This window comes from Odontomachus brunneus, unplaced genomic scaffold, assembly GCF_010583005.1.
Source record: "Odontomachus brunneus isolate Ranch 3 - 2012 unplaced genomic scaffold, Obru_v1 Obru_scaffold_050, whole genome shotgun sequence".
Classification (NCBI taxonomy): domain Eukaryota; kingdom Metazoa; phylum Arthropoda; class Insecta; order Hymenoptera; family Formicidae; genus Odontomachus; species Odontomachus brunneus.
The window spans coordinates 62,795-82,340 of NW_022639500.1; the positions used below are offsets into that span (position 1 = coordinate 62,795).

Genomic DNA, 19,546 nt, shown 5'->3' on the forward strand with positions numbered 1-19,546 from the left:
TCCCGCACAAATTTACAAGCTGACCTCTTCGCCGGGAGAGCCGGCGTGAAGACGCGCATCCGTCTCGTGGCAGCGCTCGAACTTCAATAGTCGAGCCGATCGGGCTTTAAAGAGTCGTGTCGTCCGTCTGCAGTCAGCCGTATATATCGGGATCCTCATGCAAGTGCAATTTCAGGTCTCGTCGACGAGCGTGAGAGGGAGGGCAGGGGGAAGGGGGAGAGAAAAGTCGCAGGGCTCAAGATGCGTCTTCTTACGCGTCATAATGTCGTTCGAGCTCTTTGTACCTCGGAACTTATTACCCCGGAACGTCAAACAATTTCCGCACAGCGCAAAAAGTATATTAAAATGCATGTAAAGTAAATAAAAGTATTATATAAGTGAAATATTAAGGTATGACTATACAGGGTGAGCCATTTTAATCGATCCAAATTGCTCCTAAAATACGCCAGCTACAAAAAAATGGTTAAGACAAGAATTGTAGAGGACAACGGGGGTCATTTTACCGTGCTAATAATTTTGACCTTCAGATCGATTTTCAAGGTCATTCGAAGGTCAAAGTCATTTTTTTAAATCAGAACTCCTATTTTTAATACCGGATTCGAAAAGGGCAGAAAATTTTACGTTAAAAATGATATTTAGGTTTTTATTTTCGTCATGACATCGTCGTTGCCGAACAAGATGTCCATTGCGAGCTCTTTGAGTTAATCTTCGTATTGTCGTGTTGTTTGGATGTCTCCTCTCTGGATAGCGTTCAGCATAAAGCCTTGACGCAGCATCGTAATGTCATTATTATGACATTCCCCTAAAATTAATATCATATCAACAATTTCATTAGGAGGATAGTCAGCCATATTTAAAAAAAATTTTTCAAGTTACCCTGCACTTAAAAAAGAAAAATTGTTAAAGGCAATACTTTAAAAGTGTTTGTTTTTACTTTTAAAATTTTATTTATTACGCCTTATTAATAATCATATCAAAGTGAGATTATTGCGCATCAATTTCAGAAATGGAATGACAACGTTTCACAACTTTTCTTCTATTAGTATTTGTTAGTACCGCGAAACACTTATCATGAATAAAAATCTTTAAAATTAACATTAACAGCTTCTAAGTTGTTTTTAATCATTTTTTATTTGACCTTCTTGGACTCAGAAAAAAAAATCTAAATATCATTTTTAACGTAAAATTTTCTGCTCTTTTCGAATCCGGTGTCAAAAATAGAGGTTCTAATTTAAAAAAATGACTTTGATCTTCGAATGACCTTGAAAATCGATCTGAAAGTCAAAATTATTAGCACGGCAAAATGATCCCCGTTGTCCTCTACAATTCTTGTCTTAACCTTTTTTGTAGCTAGCAACCTTTTGAGGAGCAATTTGGATCCGTCGATTAAAATGGCTCACCCTGTATATAAAGACACACCAAGGTATGAGAAAGTATATAACGACGTGTAATGCGCGCGCGCTTACAGACTTTCCCGACTTGTAATCGCCTCATCGATTCTCAGATTCGGAGAAATATCATTTTCTTTCTCTCTCTCTCTCTCTCTCTCTCTCTCTCTCTCTCTCTTTCTCTCTATCTATCTATCTATCTATCTATCTCTTTCTCCCTGTAATAGCACTGGCATTATACTAAGTTGTTTGGAGTAACATGTACGGATGCCTGTTCTCAAATCCTCATGAAAGTCTAATCCGGTCGTCGCCAAGATCGCTTCTCGAAAGCCGCACTTACGGTAATGCGGTGCAATTTCATCAAGGATTTTGGAAAAACCACCACTTCCGCCGCCGCGGTCTCATCGCATTAAAGTCGACGTAACTCTATCTGTAAGTGCGCGAAGAAATGTCTCGGACGGTTTCACTTACTGAGTATGAAAGAAGAACTCTTAGTTCTTCCCCGCCGTTTGTCGTGCATTCTTTATACATCCTTCTCACTTCTCGCCAAACAGATTTGATAGATCGTGGTTGACAATTATAATGTAAATTTTCTCCCGAAATACTGTTTCCCCCGAAATATCGAATTAGAAACGTAATTGTTACGACTTGCTTAATGAACGAGCCGCGATCAATATCTTCGCGTGTATGCCACACACGCACGCACGCGCGCGCAGACACACATACACAATGTGTGTTTATCCGCGCCAATGTGCGTACATAAGTGAACAAATATATTTGATACAAAGCACTCAATGCACTAACGATCGGTCGCCGTAAACGATGTAACAGGGAAGCGAGAATAATTTCCGTTGTAGAACAGTCACGTCGATTCGCAATCGAGTGAGTCGAGTTGTATCCGCTTGTCGCGTCGCGAGGCTCGAAATTCCCGTTGGGAAGAATCAAGCGAATCAGTTTGTACGTGTACGATATCGGCGCTTTTGTCAAGAGACGAGAAAGTTGCGTAGTCGCGTAGCCGTCGGGGTCGGCCGATGAAATATTCAATTCAAAACTCGTTTGCGACTTGTCATTCGATTGCGCAAGTACATAGCACTCGACTAGGTGTATAGGCGCGTAAGTGTTGACTACATACGTACATACTGTCCGGAGCTATTTGCGAAGTTTGTCCATTCGCGCCATGTATTTTACGGCTTCGAGGTAACGTCACACTGAGAATTGGAAATGAAATCTTCGTCTCTCTCACCGGTGTACTGCCACCGTGTTCCGAAAACAACTTTTTTTTTTCCCGAAATTACGATAGCCCCGGATGAACATCAACTTCTACATCTACTACTGCGTGGATGCGCACGTTTAAATGCGCCGGAAGCGGACAAATACCGGATGCCGTTGCATTCTCTTCTATATTTTTACATTAATGCTAGTTGAACTGAAACAACACCGACAGCATTGCTCTGTCTCACGCGTGTTGTTCAAACATCGAGACATTCAGTCGTATTATACAATTTTATATTTTCATGTTTGAAGCTCCGCACATGCACGCGTTTAATGTCTCGATTACTCATTCAATTTTGACAATTTTCACAACGCGCATTACTTTCCGGTATATATATCCGAAAATACAGAGGATACGTGATACAGCGCGTCGATAAGACGTAAGTAGTGAATATTAAAGAAGACTATAGCGGTTTACTATAATATCTATGCTGAAGCTTGAACGGGAATTGAATAACACGTCGATATCACTATCGCATACCATTACGAGACTAGTTAACGACCGGATCTCATTTACGTTCTATCACGTTTGGCTCGCATCATTGTAACGAACAACGTAAAGGGCAGACATCAACCGTACGTAATATGCACATTGACAAGGCGAGCGAATTTAGTGAAGTGAATAACGACGTTTTCGAGGTTTTAACGAGTCAATCTGCCGTTCCGCATAAAGTCTTCCATCTCGCGCAGAATGTACTGTTGCCAGTTTTCTTTTCTCAAACAACCCAACCCTTTAATGCACATAAAGAATTACGTTCGTGTAATAATAATTTTCAGTGTAACTAATTTTGTGTAACTGATTCATAAAAGTTACACTTTTCCGAGATTGATCCTCTCAATCTCAATATCAATGGCGACTGACATTTCCGTCGGGAGTTATGAAAACAATTTCGAGTTTTTTTTTTTATTTTAATATGCATATCGTACTGTGCATGATTTGTATTTTAAACGATACCCAAATTCTGGAAGCGGAGCAAATAGAAATCGATAGATATTTCGGCTACATTAACATAACAATTGCTCCAAAGTAATGCTGTTGACGAGAATTCCTTTGTAGTATTTGTGATGTGAAACGAAGCGACGGGAGAGATACCGAGTGGCAGACAATTATGGTGCACCAAACTTTTGGTTTGTAATGAAGAGTGCGCAAGCGTAACGCGGAATATGTAGCAGGAAGTAGATTTGACATTCCACCTATATGTTATGTCGTACAATTAACCCCATTATGTATATTTTCGCCGTACGGATAATCAAACGAAAACATACCGCGCTAAAATTGTAGAAGGGATTCTCCGATAAAAGAGGAGGATCTTTCGCTAATAGACGCTTTTCGAAAATACTCGCGTAGTTCAGCATCTGCTCTCAATACATATTAAGTGCCAAAAACGTGGCACGCGCTTATATTTAAACGAGATTACCAACGATAAAAACGATTATAAGTTTAACTGAGAAATTCATAAATAAAATAAATAATACGGTTAGGCCACACATAAATCTTGTTGCAACAAGCAAATTAATAATAAAATACGATCAATTATATGGTTGCTGTAACCACAGAGCAATTGCTGAGATACAGTGACGATATCTAGTTAGTTCAATCAAAATGTATCCATGGTAAACGTCAACCGATTTCTGATTACCACAACCAGATCACGCGCAATCATTCTCTCAAATATAATCAATATTCTTCACTGAAATATTATACGTATAACTGGTGATTTAGTTATAAGTATAGCACTGTAATTAGTAGAATCTTGCTTAAAGAATCAGTTAATAATAGCGACTATTGCTACTATTGATATCTTTTTTTCCGTATACAATTCGTAAAAATAACCTTTTTTCCGTATACAATTCGTAAAAATAACCTTTGAATTCAGGAGTAGAAACTAAAATTCCTCAAATTGATTGATATTTATACCTCGTGCAAGATTAAAGTCTTGTCAACGACTTTAGTCTCGCAACAAGTTCTGAATTAAAAATTCCACATCCTACGCGAGACAATGAAAGAAAAAGAGAGCAAGAAAGGAAGACGAACAATTTTAAACGCGGTACCTTGCAGCGGATAAAACAATGATCAAGTAAAATTAAATTACGCGAAAATTAGCTCTTCCTTCTGTTCGTTGCTCGGCAACATTCGTAAGCGAGGAATCTTCCCAGTCGCGGAAATAGCGATCTAATTACGGCGACTAATTTCGATGGTGCAAGTTGTATTAGAGAAATGAAACTGCATAAATACTTGAACGCGCTGCGTCAAGGTGACGTGACGGAGGAGCAAGAGGAGTACGCACGGGAGAAGGCAAGGGAATTACGTTCACGTTGGGTTTAATATCGCGCCTCAGTTAAGGATAGCAGGGGGGTTACCATGCACGGATTACACGCGAAGTTTCGTCGTTGCGTGTCGTCCCGCGACGAAATTACCGTGACGTTACACCTGTCCGTGGATGCCTTTCGTCGGGAAGGGAGACTCTCCTCGCCGTCGCGAATCGGCTCGGCTCACTTGTCGTTCTAGTGAATCCTGCCGAAACTAGAGTAATATTGGTTTTCCGCGTTGACTGATCGCTCATATTCGTTACTTGTGTGAGCAATTAAAACTCTCGCGACTTCAACATCCTTCGTGAAGGAAGAAAGAAAAGAAGACTAACTGAGACTGATTGAGACTAACTGACTGGGAAGAGGAAGACTCATTGTTGGCATCGCGAAGTTTCCCGACACGAAATCTTATCGCGCGTAACCGACGTTTTATTTAGGACGGCAGTTTTGCGGCGACAAGGTTCTCCAAGGAAGACCGAATGTTCCAAATTCTTCGCGTGCCGTCTCACTTTACCGCAAGTTTGTCTTGGACCCGTTAAGAAAAATATCAAGAAGCGCGGGTCGGCAAACATGCCGGCGTAAAATGCATCATTAGCGGGAGCGCGTGTCGTATAAATTACCGTAAAAGAAAAGAGGAGCGCGCACGTAGTCACGTTTTTAGGAGGATTTTTATATCGCGAGCTTGACGGCTAGTCAAACGATCGTCCGACTTATTTCCCAAATTGGACTCACGATGGCGGGCCTTGAGCGTAAAGTATTCGAGAAACTCCAGCGAACATCCCAGTCTCTCATCCCGGGACTGGAGGATCGCGGAAGCATCAACAGGGCCGGCGAAACTAGCCGATGAAAAACGAGCGACAAGACGGATGGTGGAACATCTTCGGCGATGGTAGCATCCCTGCCATAAGGCAATGTACGGAAACAAATGGTCTTCTGGATGTATATTTATTACGTCGGTGCTCTGTGACCTCGATCGTCGGGAACTCAGCCGAAACGGCTGCTCGCTCGCGCGCGCCGCTTGTGCCTCGGATTCGCATGAGCGATGGAAAGGAACACGGGAGACCGAGGGGATTATGGACTTCCTTTCGGAGTATGTGCGAGAATGCGTGATGGGCGCACGCGAATGACCTGTGTCTTTCCTTTCACGCAAATAGGACCGGGTGGTTCTCCACGGATGATCAGATGAGAAACGTGAGAAACGGTCAAGCGCTTGTTATTCTATCCCGTTCATAAATAACTTCCAACGGGGATAACGAGTATTTATTTTATTTTATACTCGCAGATATATTCGCGGACATCAAGTCGATGAGCTGGACGACTATTGGCAGATGGAAACGCGGTCGGTCGTTATCGATAATGAGTAACACGTTAGATCCGATTTCATTGGGAGGCATTTTACACGTACGAAGGTAAATGTGAGAAACGGAGAAAAAAAGGTACCAAAGTCACGTGCGAAACTGAGCACAGCGAGAGAAATTCTTCTCTCACGATGCAGCTATTCGACGACTGACGGCAACCACGGAGCGAAAGCGAGACGAGGGAATGACGGTAATTTTTAGAGCATGCAAATAGCACCACGTAAACGAGTTGGTACAAGCGCGTCAAATTAGTAACGCGGCCACCAAACGTTCTCACAGATCTTATTACCTCGGGCTCGCGATCCTCACGTGCGAGTATCCGTATTATCCGAACGCTGATGAAACCCGCAGGTCGCCGCCCGGGGACCCGATCCTCCCCCCGGATAATTGTAAAATTTAAATTCGGTCACTTTAAACGGCGCGTTCGCTCGCTCGCTCGCTCGTTCGTCCTGCGTCCCAATTAAGACAGCCTCGTCGCAATTAACGGCTGGCGAGCAAGCTTCCCTCCGGAGCTACGTGCGAAGGGATCGCGATAATCGATAAGAATTGTCCGCAGATCGATGATGAAACACCTTCGTAAATACTTCAATCCGAATAGTGCCACGAAAGGACGGATTTCCTCGCTCGTGGCTTTAACCGCTTCCCATTAGCGTTAATGGACCGAATGTGTATGGCGATTTCCAACTTTTTTCATTATACGCCCCAGCCACCCAATGCCTAATGGACGCGCTTTTAATTAACGTCGCGCTACCACGAGCGTGTGTGACTGCTCTCACACTCGCGTTTCTCCTCCTCCTTCTTCTCATAAGATGTCGCAGTTGTATCTATTTTCCGCGTTAAAAGAATCGATTTTATAGATTCATGTATCGATGTAACGTGTGCAGAGTTCGATATTTGGAAGGACGATAAACAAGGCGAGAGATCAAGAGAGAGATCGAGAGAGAGAGAGAGAGAGAGAGAGAGAGAGAGAGAGAGAGAAGATAGAAATTGTGGCATAAAAGCGCACTATGATGTACCAAGATATTACCGGATCTTGGCCGTCATGGAATAGCCTATAATGCTCTTTTAATGTCGTTTACACACGATATTCTCGTCTCACTGCCGTCATATCCCGCACTGCCTCACAATCTAGCAAGTTAATTCCTTCACTGTCCGCAAAAGTGCTTACGAGCAAACTCGGCCGTTATGGACGAACGTTGTTGCGTCGTGTTCCGTCATGTTGTACGTCAGTCTGTTTCGTGTCGTTAATCATCTCACGTTGCACACACACACACATACACGCACACACAGTTAACTCATGAGAACAAAGCGACTCTTCCAACGTTTTCGATTGGGTCAGGTCGGTCGACGAATTTAACAATACAGTTAATCGATCATGCGATTTTGAGTATTGCGCGAGTCGAAATTGCGCACGCGAGTCATTCGTATTAATATGCGGTTGAATAAGTTGTCCTTGTCCCCCCATCGAGCTTGAACGCTTCATAATTCAAGGGTCGTATACGAGAATGCCGGCAGTGGGTTCAGTATTATCGCATCGAGTAATATTTGTTGACTATTTCGCGCGATGCCTGCTGATATAATTTCAGTGTTAATTTGGCGCAGTCGCTAACTCGCGACCGCACGACAAATAACTAAAATCACGAGCTCAAAGGCATGGTCGGGTGTTATCGTACGTTATAATTACCGAGACCCATGTAGCGCAACGCTCTACTCACCTACCTTCCCGTGAGGCAATTTATTCTCAGACGTAACGATTACGACTCGTAAAATACCTCGGCCAGATAACGCGAAATTTTACGGGACTCGTCAAAGAAGAAAATAACCCACCTTCTCTCTCTCTTTCTCTCTTTCTTTCACATACACTCTCTCCCTGCGTTATCCCCTCCCGCGCCAGATTCCAGAATCGCCAGAATCACGGTTCGCTCGTTCATGTTTTACACGCTTTTATTACGTCACAAATAATTAACGTCGCATATTGAGCGCGGTCGTGGAAAACACGCGGCACTTTTGCACGCAAACTCCACATAGCAGCGGCATTTCGTTCCAGTCAGTTCAGCTGCCGATTCGCGTTTACGAACCGGATTATACGTAGGAACGCGTAACGCGCGCAGCAGTCGTTTTAGCGGCACTAAAATCTCGGCGAACCGGCTTAACACACACGTTGCAGCGCGCGAGCAGTTCACGCACTCCTGTAGAACCCGCCAATTGTTCCGTTAGGTCCCGCGAGCGCCCGAGCACAATTAAAAACGAAGGCACGAATTATTCCCCGTGAGTGCTCGCGCTCGCGGAAAGGAGAACGTAAATCACTCGGATTCTCTCTCGCGTCCCGCCGTTACCATTCGCTTTTCTCTCTGTTCGCGCGCGCGTTATCTCTCGCACGCGGTTGTACCTGAATTTCAAGCGATTGTCGGCGCGCGTTAAATCGAAGCGACACATCGAAGCGAATAAAGTATTTGTTTCCGCGTACGATGTAGAATATACGAATACATTATTCGATGAAGTATCGGAGAAGAAAAAAGGAAAAATAAAGGAGCCTGTTAAAAGTCGACAACCCGAACGCAATCTTCAGTTGAACCGTGGTTAATTAAGTTGGCCACTACTGCGATTCAGCAAGCTTTTTAATATAAGATAGAAACGAAATATCACGATTTATTCGCGGGCTACACAGCCCGCATCGACGTGCGCGGTCTCTGCTTTATTTGGCACTTCGCAAAGCAACAATTTCAGAGCTCAGTTCAATCTAAATCCTTCTATGCGCTTCTATGTTTCTCCTTTTATGGTTATTTTCTACAAATCAGGGGGTGGAAAATACCAATAAAAACAACTCCTCTTGCAGTCTGCAAGAGTTGCAGGTTACCGCGGGCTAAAAATATGAAAACATATACGTGAATGAACGCTCATAAATGCATAAAAGAATGCTTTGTGGTTCGATTAAAAAAGATATCGATCGTCGCGAATTTAATGTACACTGCGCTGTAATTCTGCTAAAAGAGATCGTACACGAGATAACGCTCCTTTTTTTCCTGTCTTTCTTTTTAGCGAATTAATCAACCTATATATTTTTCAATACACGGTTATTTACAGATTAGTCAGCATTTTTGTATCATATGTAATCGATAAATCAACATCTATTCCTTTCAGTGAATCTACCGCGTCACCTCAGCGATTACTTTTCACTTGCATTTCAACTTTATAACTATTTACACTAGATAAGAATCGCGTATATGGATAAACGAAGGAAAAGAGAAGACAGAAAAGAGATTCAACGAATTTGAAATATCGCGACTATTGCGAGGGACATTTAATTCTCTACTCCGTTAAGCTCGTACTGCCTTGATCGGATATTAATAAATTGATAGCACTGCGGCCATCGAAATGTTTCCCGCGTTCACTTAATCCGTCTCGCCGTCGATACATCTCCGCTACATTTCAGCCAGTGGACCGGAAAATTCACAGAGAGCCGCGGCAATAAAATCGTAAAGATGCGTAAATAAATTCCGTTTGTGTGCCTATCATCGACATCGACGCGAGATACGCGATATACGATGGTGTAATAATAACTCGTGTGTATTGATAATAAATATATTTCGCACAAATTAACGAAGACACGTTAAATTAGCCCGAGAAAATTATTTGCAGTCGCTCATTAAGCGAATATTATTTCCCGCTTAACACTCCTCGGCCATTAACGATGTATGGGCCACTACAAGAATTTCGTAATGAACCAGTCAAACTATGTATACACAACGTAATAATAACTCGATTAAATGGATAATGACGGCGTTGCTCGTTCGAGATCCCGTGATGAATCGAGCCGTTCCCTAAAAACGAAAATAAAACTCGCGACGCTGCGACAAGAGCGAGCGATTAAAACAGCATTCTTTAAGCTCTGAACCCTTAATTCTCATTCGATTAAGGCGCGAGCCGTGAAGACTGAAAGAGACAAAGGTAGACGTTGCCGAAGACATTTAGTCCTCTCCCTGAGCGCTCCCGCATAATCGAATCAATAACGGATGGGTAATTCCCTCCGTCGACTGGAACGAATTAGATCAGTCATGAAGTTCCGGCTGTAAAGACACGTGACGACGAAGAATCGTTTATCGTAATCGTAATTTGCGGACGCGTTATCGAATGCAGCCGACCGTGTCCGCGGGAGAATGTGTGAGTGAATGAGTGAGAGGTGATGTACTCGCGGTTCGTATGAAATCGCGGCATTGTCTCTCCAACACAAGCTAGTATCAAATACCCGGGCTTTCGACACCCGTGAAGAAAATCAGGGATTGACCCGGCTGGACTTCGGGACCGTAAGAAAGTACCGTAACGCGCTCCCGCCAGGATACACGTTAGGTCGTTCACAGACCCGAAAGATTCTCCTCCAAGCGGTTTTTCAGGGTTCACGTAAGAAATTGCCATGCCACGGCTCTTAGACACCGTTTACAACGCTTCTTGCGATTCACCGCGAAAGAAAATCTGCCAGAGTATCACCTATTTCGCTTGGATCCTCTCTTGCCCGTTGTGGGCGACTAAAACCGCCAATTATCGCTGTCAAAGGGGGATATGACGGATGGATTTTTGCGTGAAGGGAGAAGAGGATGAAATTGAAAACGCGTATTTTCCTCATCACCCGCGAAGGAGATTGTCTTTACCCACGATGTCGAGGTGACCGATATCCTGCCCTGTTACTGCACTTAACAGACGCTCCCCGCGGAAATTCTAAGTATATGCGAAACAATACATAAAGCGCGATGGAGAAACGTCGCCGGGATAAAATACACCGCGAGTGTCTTGGCCCGCAACTTTCCAGCGCCGTGTCGTTCGTTGCGGCGAAGCCACCTGCTCACCATTACAGTATAATTGTACCTTTTGTGTTTCAAGTATCCGTAAAATTTCTGAGTGCTTCGCAACCTGCGGCTAAACCTCCGTGCGGTTACTAAGCGTGCGAAATAAAGGGTCAAAAGGTTAACCGGCTGCAGCTTTATCTCGCGTCTCTTTATTCTTTCGCGTTTGCTCCGTTTCCGAATATGGGGGAATGTGTGGGGTGAGGGAAAGAGGAAAGGATTTTTCTCCTTTATTCGATTTTTAACGTGTCTGAGAATCGAGCACGAATGTTCGTCTATTTGGAATATTTAATACCATTTAATAATTAACAGAAAAGAGCAGGGAGGAAGAAAGAGGGAAAAGATAGAGAAAGGGAAAAAAAAAAGACGAATTTCCGTATCTATTATTTGACTGAATATCGCTCGTTTTACGATGCCCTTTCCATCATCATTCCACCTTTTCCTATTTTTTAATTAAAGTACATTCGCTCCCGATTCGAGCTCGCCCATCCCTCGCTTCTCATCCGACAGTCTCGATTACTTGAAACTTCGGCCTTCCTACGGTACTCAAAAAGACATTATTGCTTCGTGTTAACTTTAAAGTGTTCGCATCCGCTTGGAGATTATTGCGCGCTCTTATGCTTTCACAACGGGTACAACAAGATCGTGCTTTAAAACAAACGCGCTGTAAATCCACGAGTGTCATGTATCGCGCGAGAATAAATCTGTCACGATAAAGAGGAGGAAAAGATGGAAGAAGAGGAAAAAGACTAATGTTCGAAATGAAAATTTCTCTTCTCTCATTGCGATTAAAACCAAATATTCGATAACCTCATCAGGAGATGGATGTGTGTGTGGATGTGTGTGTGTGTGTGTGTGTGTGTGGATTATATTGCGCGCATAATATCATTTCACAGTTATACTTTGAGAGATTTCACAGTGTTGAGACGTGTTCCGATAATAAAGTTTACAACGTGTCGTATATACTAGAACTTTGCAGCACTCTTTTTTTATAGCGTGTAAAAAGGAAGAAGGTACAAAGGAAAAAATTCTGTTGCGATAATTGAATACGCTTCTTGCGTTTGGTCAGAGAATAAAGGAAATAAATATTGCAATAAAATTGGAGGACCAGAACTTTTTGTAAATTGCAACATTTTTTTCGCTGATGACGGATGCAATACAATGAAAAAAGGTGCACGCACATTCATTCTTCAGAGTATCCAAACTTTGAATGCGCAATATGTTTATTGTTTTAGGAATGGAGACAAAAACTGCACGACTCAAATAGCAGATGCATAAAACGATTAGTGGGACGAATATGCAATTTACTCGGACTTATGTACACGATGTATTCGCATTTTTCGTGCTTTTCAACACGAATTTCGCGAGAATCCCATTACAGCCGCGCCATTCAAACTGGATGTCGGCGGCTTACGCGAAAATCTTGGTGAGATTGTATCGTGAGAAACATAGATCGAATCTTTATCCGCGCACCCCACATGGCTAACAATGCAAACCTCCTTCGTCAGTTAAAAGATAATCGGTTCGTAAGGACGCCACGTCATTGATAACGTAAACACTTCAAAACATCTAATATTATCGCGTCACGCGCCTCACATATCCGGACAAAATATTTTCATAATCTCACAACCGTCGTGCGTAACAGAAGCGAAGAAATGAGAAAATTCCTTCTCCTTTGTGTCACGCGTTCGTCTCTTTTCTACTTCCTCCCTCTCTTTTTCTCTCTTTCCCTTTCTCGCGCTCGCTTCAGACAGTAATCGCACACTCAATTCGCTCTAAATAGAAAATGTAGAAAAGTGCAGCGGAACCGCGCGGAGCCCCGATAATTCGTTTGTCGATACGTTTCAGAGGAGATAACCGCCAATCTGCCTCCTTTGCGAGTCCCGCGTTTGCGGCATCATCGTGTCACAGATTGGAATCCGTACTTCGAGAATGCAGACGGCCAGGGTATCAACGGATCGCAGAATGTGGCGCTGCATCTTGGCGCGACAGCCCTTCTCGACTGTCGCGTGGCCATGCTCTCCGGCAAAAAGGTGCGTGTGTGTCGCGATGAATCATTCACGGTAATATCGGAGCGACGCTGTTGGCACTTGACAATCTGCCCGTATGTATGCTCGGTCGCAAAACGGTTTGCACACTTCTGATCGAATGGAGCTGCAACGCTTCAAGTTGTTACAATTCAAAGCCACTACTGATGTGCGAGCGTAGAGATCGGTTGACAGCAGTCAAACTGACAGTACAGGGCGTGGCAATGAATTTGGAAAGAATTTACGTTGAAAGATACGAGAATATATTATTTTTAAGTAATTTTTATATATTTTATAAAGTGAAAGAACGTGACGTACGTTGAATGCACATCAGCAGCTGACACAATTGTGACAATGTGAAGTGTTGCAACTTCATTTGATAAAACAGTTTCATCGATTTCACCGCTATTGTTTGATAATCCCGCTTGTAGCAATGTTCAGTCAGCGTCATGTCTACCTTACTATTCTTCGAATCGAGAGTTACACGACTTTCAGTCTTATACATGTATGTATACAACAATAATGAAACAAATGCGATATCAAATTAAAATAGAATAAAAAAATGTGTTTTAAAAACTAGACGTCAAACGATTGGAAATTGCCCAAATAACTCTGGCTGTAATAGTGAGGCACACGCGACAGTGTGTGATGCTCGCAAAATTGACAAACATATTCGCAGGTCATGTGGCTGCGACGGAACGCCGACTGGCCATCCCTTTTGACTCTCGATAACACTACTCATATATCGGACTCGAGATACAGCGTGAGATTCCAGTATCCGAACAACTGGAGACTGGCCATCTCCGGCGTGCGAAGGGAGGATCACGGAGTGTACGTCTGCCAAGTGAACACACACCCGCCGCGGATGCTGGTCACGAACGTCACCGTTCTCGGTAATACCATGTTTTTACGATAAGGAACGGAAAGAGAAAAGAAAAGAGAAAAAGAGAAAAACACGCCGGGCGGTGTGGAGATACAGATAGGGAAGAGAGTTGCCGAAATCGTACCGTCTTCTAAATCGTACCTGATTTCTTTAAATGTTTGTAGTACACACTAAATAAGATATAATCTGAAATTTTTTGTTTCTCATTCAATTTTCACCATCAGATGTCATTACATATTCAATAATAATAAAGCAATTGATGAGATACAATTTTTTGGCTATACATGAAGAAACAATTCGAGCAACAGAGAATGTTGTGCTTATAACAGGAAAACGCGACTCTTAATCACACGAATTAGGGGAACTGATTGTGTGCGCCTTGCCGATGTCGAAAAATTTTATTAGTCGTGTAATAACCTCAGAGTGCCGTCTCAACTCGCCGCGTTTTCTTTTGCATGAGCAATCTTGAAACCCTCATCGATCGATCATCTATCTTCATCGGCCGCGACTTACGTTAAGAGACGACGGCGGCGGCGGCGGCAGCGACGGCGGAAGTTGCATCCGTTTCCCGGGAGCGCATCTCCCGCCGCTTGCAAAATATCTGGCGATACACCAGCGTAACGAGAAATAAACATTTACGGATGTTATCGCGGACAGTGCGGTATGTATTATCCCGGCGCTAGCAAGTCTGAGGGATGCAGTGCGACATCGCGAGCATTAGTCAGCGAGAAACTTGGCGAAATTAGAGTCCCGGGCCGAATAAATAACATCGGCTGAGTAATTATTTCGTGACATGTTCAAGTAAATTTTCTCGATTATATCTAACGGTTTATTAATTATCACGCCGACTTGATAATTCACCTCGATAATTTTCTCATTAATTCGTTATTTATAATATCATTTATTAATTTAACAGTCACCTCTCTTTCGTGTGCGGCATGTTCGTTTGATGCAATCGGGACATCTCACGTGTATGTCGCGTTTCATACGAGCGGGATAAAATTAAATCACAGAATCCGCGGTTCCCTCATCTACAAACATTTCATCAAAGTAACGCGGTCTAGCTGACAATGTATATATATATATATATATATATATATATATATATATATATATATATACATACATACACGCATATATTTATTTTTTCATTCATGTGACTCAGACCTACATGTTTTATTACGCGTGCTGGCCAGCGGGGGTTGTTTTCGAGTTGCACGAATTGCAGGACGTTTGCGTAATCCAGCGACGTCGTGGCGCCGCGACACGCATGCACGCATAGTTTTCCATTTCGCGGCGGTCGTAACTCCACGCGCGCACGAGTCGCGCCTAAAGCCGGAACGGCCGCGAATTTAAATTCCGCCCTCGCGGCGATTCAATTACTGCGAGAAAATCTTGCGGCGTCCCGCGCTCTCGAAAACAAGTCAGCCGCAGTTGCGTCACGTAGAAGCTGCGCGCGCGCGCGCAACGGCGGAACTTTATTTCGCTTGACTTACCTCGTGTCAACGGATACGCCTGTATGCGCCAATATCGTAGCGTGGGCGTTCGCTCGCTCCCGGTAACATAACGACGGAAACTGTTCTCTTACGTCGACTTAATTACGAATGTCGGCTACGTAAAAGCGAAATGGAGCAAGGTAGAGAGAAAGAGAGCAACTGCAAGCAAAGTCCTAACCGAAAATTCACGTTGCGCGGCGACGGTCGTCGAGATTTACGAGATTTGAAATACCGCCCCATCCACCTACCCTCCCGTATCCAGTCCAGCTCCTCTAGATTTTGTACGATCAACATGTTTTACTTTTCGTTAATTAAACTCCGCTACTATAATTCACATCCAAGTGCGACTGTCGAAAGAGGAAAAAAGATGAACGGATATAGCAGGTAAAAAGAAATCGGATAGGAAAGAAGAAATGTGTCTCTCCCTCGTCGACCGATTTGTTCATACGGCACATTTGTGATTTTACAGCGCCGGATATTAGAATCGTCGACGAAGCCAGACACGAGCTGCGAGACCGATACTACAAGACCGGAAGCGGTATCGAGTTATCGTGCGTCGTCCGACCATCCTGTCCCGACTCGAGAGTACCGTATCCCGTCTGGCGGAAAAATGGTGAGATGTTGCCGGATCACGTCAACGTTTATCACGTTAATGGGTGAGCATAAATCGTAAAGCGGCGATGGATCGAAGAGAGCTTCCAGAGATGGATGTATGGCCGTGTCTCGATTTGCATGTGCCCACGCATACTGTATGTTGTACGTGTGCGTGGGCGTTGTCTACACATAAGCGCGACGACATAGCGCCGCTCTTATTCCCCGCGAGCGCAACACCGGCATTACCGTCGAAAGCCCGCAGGGTGTGCGCGTTGACGAGCCTCGATACGCTTTGTGAAATGCACCTGCCGCGATTGATCTTGCTCCAGACGTTGCGGCACACCCATACAAACGCCCACGCGCACGATTGAGAATTTATCTTTCTTTCCGGCCGGAGCGGACTGTCTTCTTCGCGTGAATCTGGTGTCGTCACTTTTACATACGGCGAGCACGAAGCTCGAACCCATTCACCAATCGCCGTTCGTTCCTTCGGAGCTTGCGCGTGAATTATAAAAATTATCGTCACGAAAAGAATTTGCGTTATGCGCGATTTTTCATTCAACGTCCATGTCACTGAATCTGTCGAGCCGGATATATATATATACATATATGTCAGAGAGGAAAATATATTTTAATTATATTTTTGTGTCCATTCCCCACATGTCCTTTATATACGCGCCGGTAAATGCGTGAATATCTAAAGAGTCAAATCCATTCGGCCGCCCAAGAATTATGTATTTTTGTGTAATTGCATATTCCATCGCGAAAATGTAGCAAAGACCTACTCTCTTAAAGCGAATCAGTGAATAGTCATTGATATCAGTTATGAGTACAGCACTGAACACTTTCAGTCCTATACTTATAACTGCAATCAGTGTATATTCACTTTCAGTGATGTTTGACTAATTCATTTTAAGAGAGTACAGGTGACACGCGAAAGAATAGCGCTCACGACGGCACATTGCATAATACAGCCACCGGCTTTTGCAGATCGAACGAGGACGTGATAACAAGAGTCTACATCGAGCGAGCGAAAAAGACTGACAGCGGAGAGTATACGTGCTCAGTGAGCCAATTCAGCACGACCGCGGTGCACATTCACGTCCTAAATGGTAAATGAAATAAAAAATCACCGAACAGAATTAGCGCGGATAAATGGTGTTATATATGCCGACGCTCGGGAATGCGTATTGTCTGCAAAATTCGTGACTCATGCCATCCGGACGACCCTATAATTCGAAATTCAGCATTCTATTTAACGATCTCGCGAGCGATATGCGATTCGTCGATATGCATACACGCGTTTAAATGCGTATACCTCTAAATGTAATATCGATTTTCTTTATCTTTTTCTTTTATGTTATTTCCCTTGCTTTGTCTCGTTGCTGATAAAATACCGTTGCAAATTTCAACGCAAATTACAGATCATACAAAGTGGATTTCCCCATCAGACGATACATATAATATTCGTCCGTGTAATATGTGTGTGTGTGTGTGAATATGTATATATACATATACAAATTTATATATGTGTTCGAAATATTCAGCTGGCCTTTAAAATGGGATATTTTTTCTGTGTGTATACATACATACATACATACATAGAGTATCCCATTTTAAATAGGCCAGTGGAATCCAATCCAATCTCGAACATATATATAAATTCGCATTGTTGATAAAAATCAGCAAAGTTGCATTTTTATTGCAAAATAATTCCTAAACTATTGCACTTAGATTATACACGTCTTAAGAACTTTCCACGCAAAATTAAACAACGTTTTTAGAATCTGCTAGAATTTGCTTTGTATTTAAAAAAAAATTAACTTTCATTTAATACAAATGATCATAGCTGAAATTTAATATCACCACCTTTTCCCCTTTAAAGCCCTATAAATTCTGACTGCAACGTTTTTGTCTGTCGAATTCAGTTTTCGAGATATTGATCTGTTTAAAATTAGATACCCCGTGTGTTTGTGTACATATATGTGTATATACACACACACACACACACACGTGTGTGTATACATATGTATATTACAAATTATAGGGCTGATGTGTTTTTTATTCACCAATTTGTCACCCTTTTCAGGTGAAAAACAAGCTGCGGTACATCACGACCAATGGAATGCAGCGCGCGCCGCCAACCATCACGTGGGTTTCGCCGAGTTTTACGCGGTGTTCGCCAATTTTCTCCTTCACATGTGGCGAAGTTATTACTCCCTGTGAAAACTTATTTTTCACCGTCGCGCGCGCCAAGTTCATATATCGCGCGCGAGTGTCAACCTCGATGATATTCCCATCGATATCCGCGCGATAACGTGCTTCAAAGCGACCTCGACGAGATACGAGTTCTCACGATTCATTCGCTCATTCATTCGTACATACACGACGTCATTACTACATGAAACACACGAACTGTGAACACTGAATGAATTTGTGTCAGTATTACAACGCTAAATAAACTGAATATCGATGTTCAAATAAATATTATGCTTGTGCTTCATTGGTTCATCTCTTCTTTCCGAAGCCTAACACTGGCAATGTGATCAACGAACGTGTATCACGACATTGCATTTGTACATCGTTAGCATTCGCATTTTTTTTAATAAAAGAGATTTTTAATGTCATTAGAAGTTGTGTGTGCGTTCCGGTAGAAAACCGCCTGCAAAGCGAGAGCTTTTCTTTACCGACCGATGTATACGAAGTTCGCAAAAGCTACACGAGAGCTGCGTGATCATACCGCGATATAGGTACCAATAGTAGAGAATTACTCTGTTTAAATTCTATCCGAGATTCCTGTTTTGTCAGTTCTAGGCAAAATACGAGCACTACACAATTATCTTTATAAATAAATATATAAGTATTTTTTTAACAAAAAATTAACTTTGCTGAGTCGAAAGACAAAGTTCTCGCGATATTTCTGTGAAGAAAGTTACTGACCTTAAAGATTGCCTAAAGGTATGCGCGTTTTATCACGAATTATTTTTAAACGATCCTCTTTACATTGAAGAATCGCTGGAAGAAACTCTGACGATGTAATAAAAGTCCTGTTGCCGTCCGGAACAAAGTTCGAAGCGAGCGAGTGGCTTGTTAAAAGTTAATACTGCGTTAAAAGTTTCAGTTCGATATCCATCATCATCAATATTATAAATAGGGAAGCACGCCGTAAAATCTGTCTATCATGTTACCGAGAGTACATCGGCCGCGCGCGCGCGCGCGTTCGAGTAGGAGGCGTCTAAATTAGATACGCTTCTCAACGTTACATTATCGTAACTCCACTCGTAACTCTGTGCGCGGTTCACACACACACACACACACACATACATATATACTATATTTCTTTGTAGCGGCCGTAATCCGCGAGCGGCGCCTCTCCGTGC

At 43.0% G+C, this 19,546-nt stretch overlaps 1 protein-coding gene across 1 annotated transcript in view; it reads left to right on the forward strand.

The window, feature by feature from the left end:
* LOC116845247 (zwei Ig domain protein zig-8-like) overlaps window positions 1-18,634 on the forward strand; it is a 30,988-nt gene extending 12,354 nt beyond the window's left edge. The window contains exons 3-7 of the mRNA XM_032817718.1: window positions 13,015-13,199; window positions 13,873-14,086; window positions 16,042-16,228; window positions 17,157-17,278; window positions 18,256-18,634. Of these exons, the coding sequence (XP_032673609.1) occupies window positions 13,015-13,199; window positions 13,873-14,086; window positions 16,042-16,228; window positions 17,157-17,278; window positions 18,256-18,392 (845 nt within the window). The 3' untranslated portion in view covers window positions 18,393-18,634. The remainder of the gene's footprint in view (window positions 1-13,014; window positions 13,200-13,872; window positions 14,087-16,041; window positions 16,229-17,156; window positions 17,279-18,255) is intronic.
* Window positions 18,635-19,546: the final 912 nt, after the last annotated feature.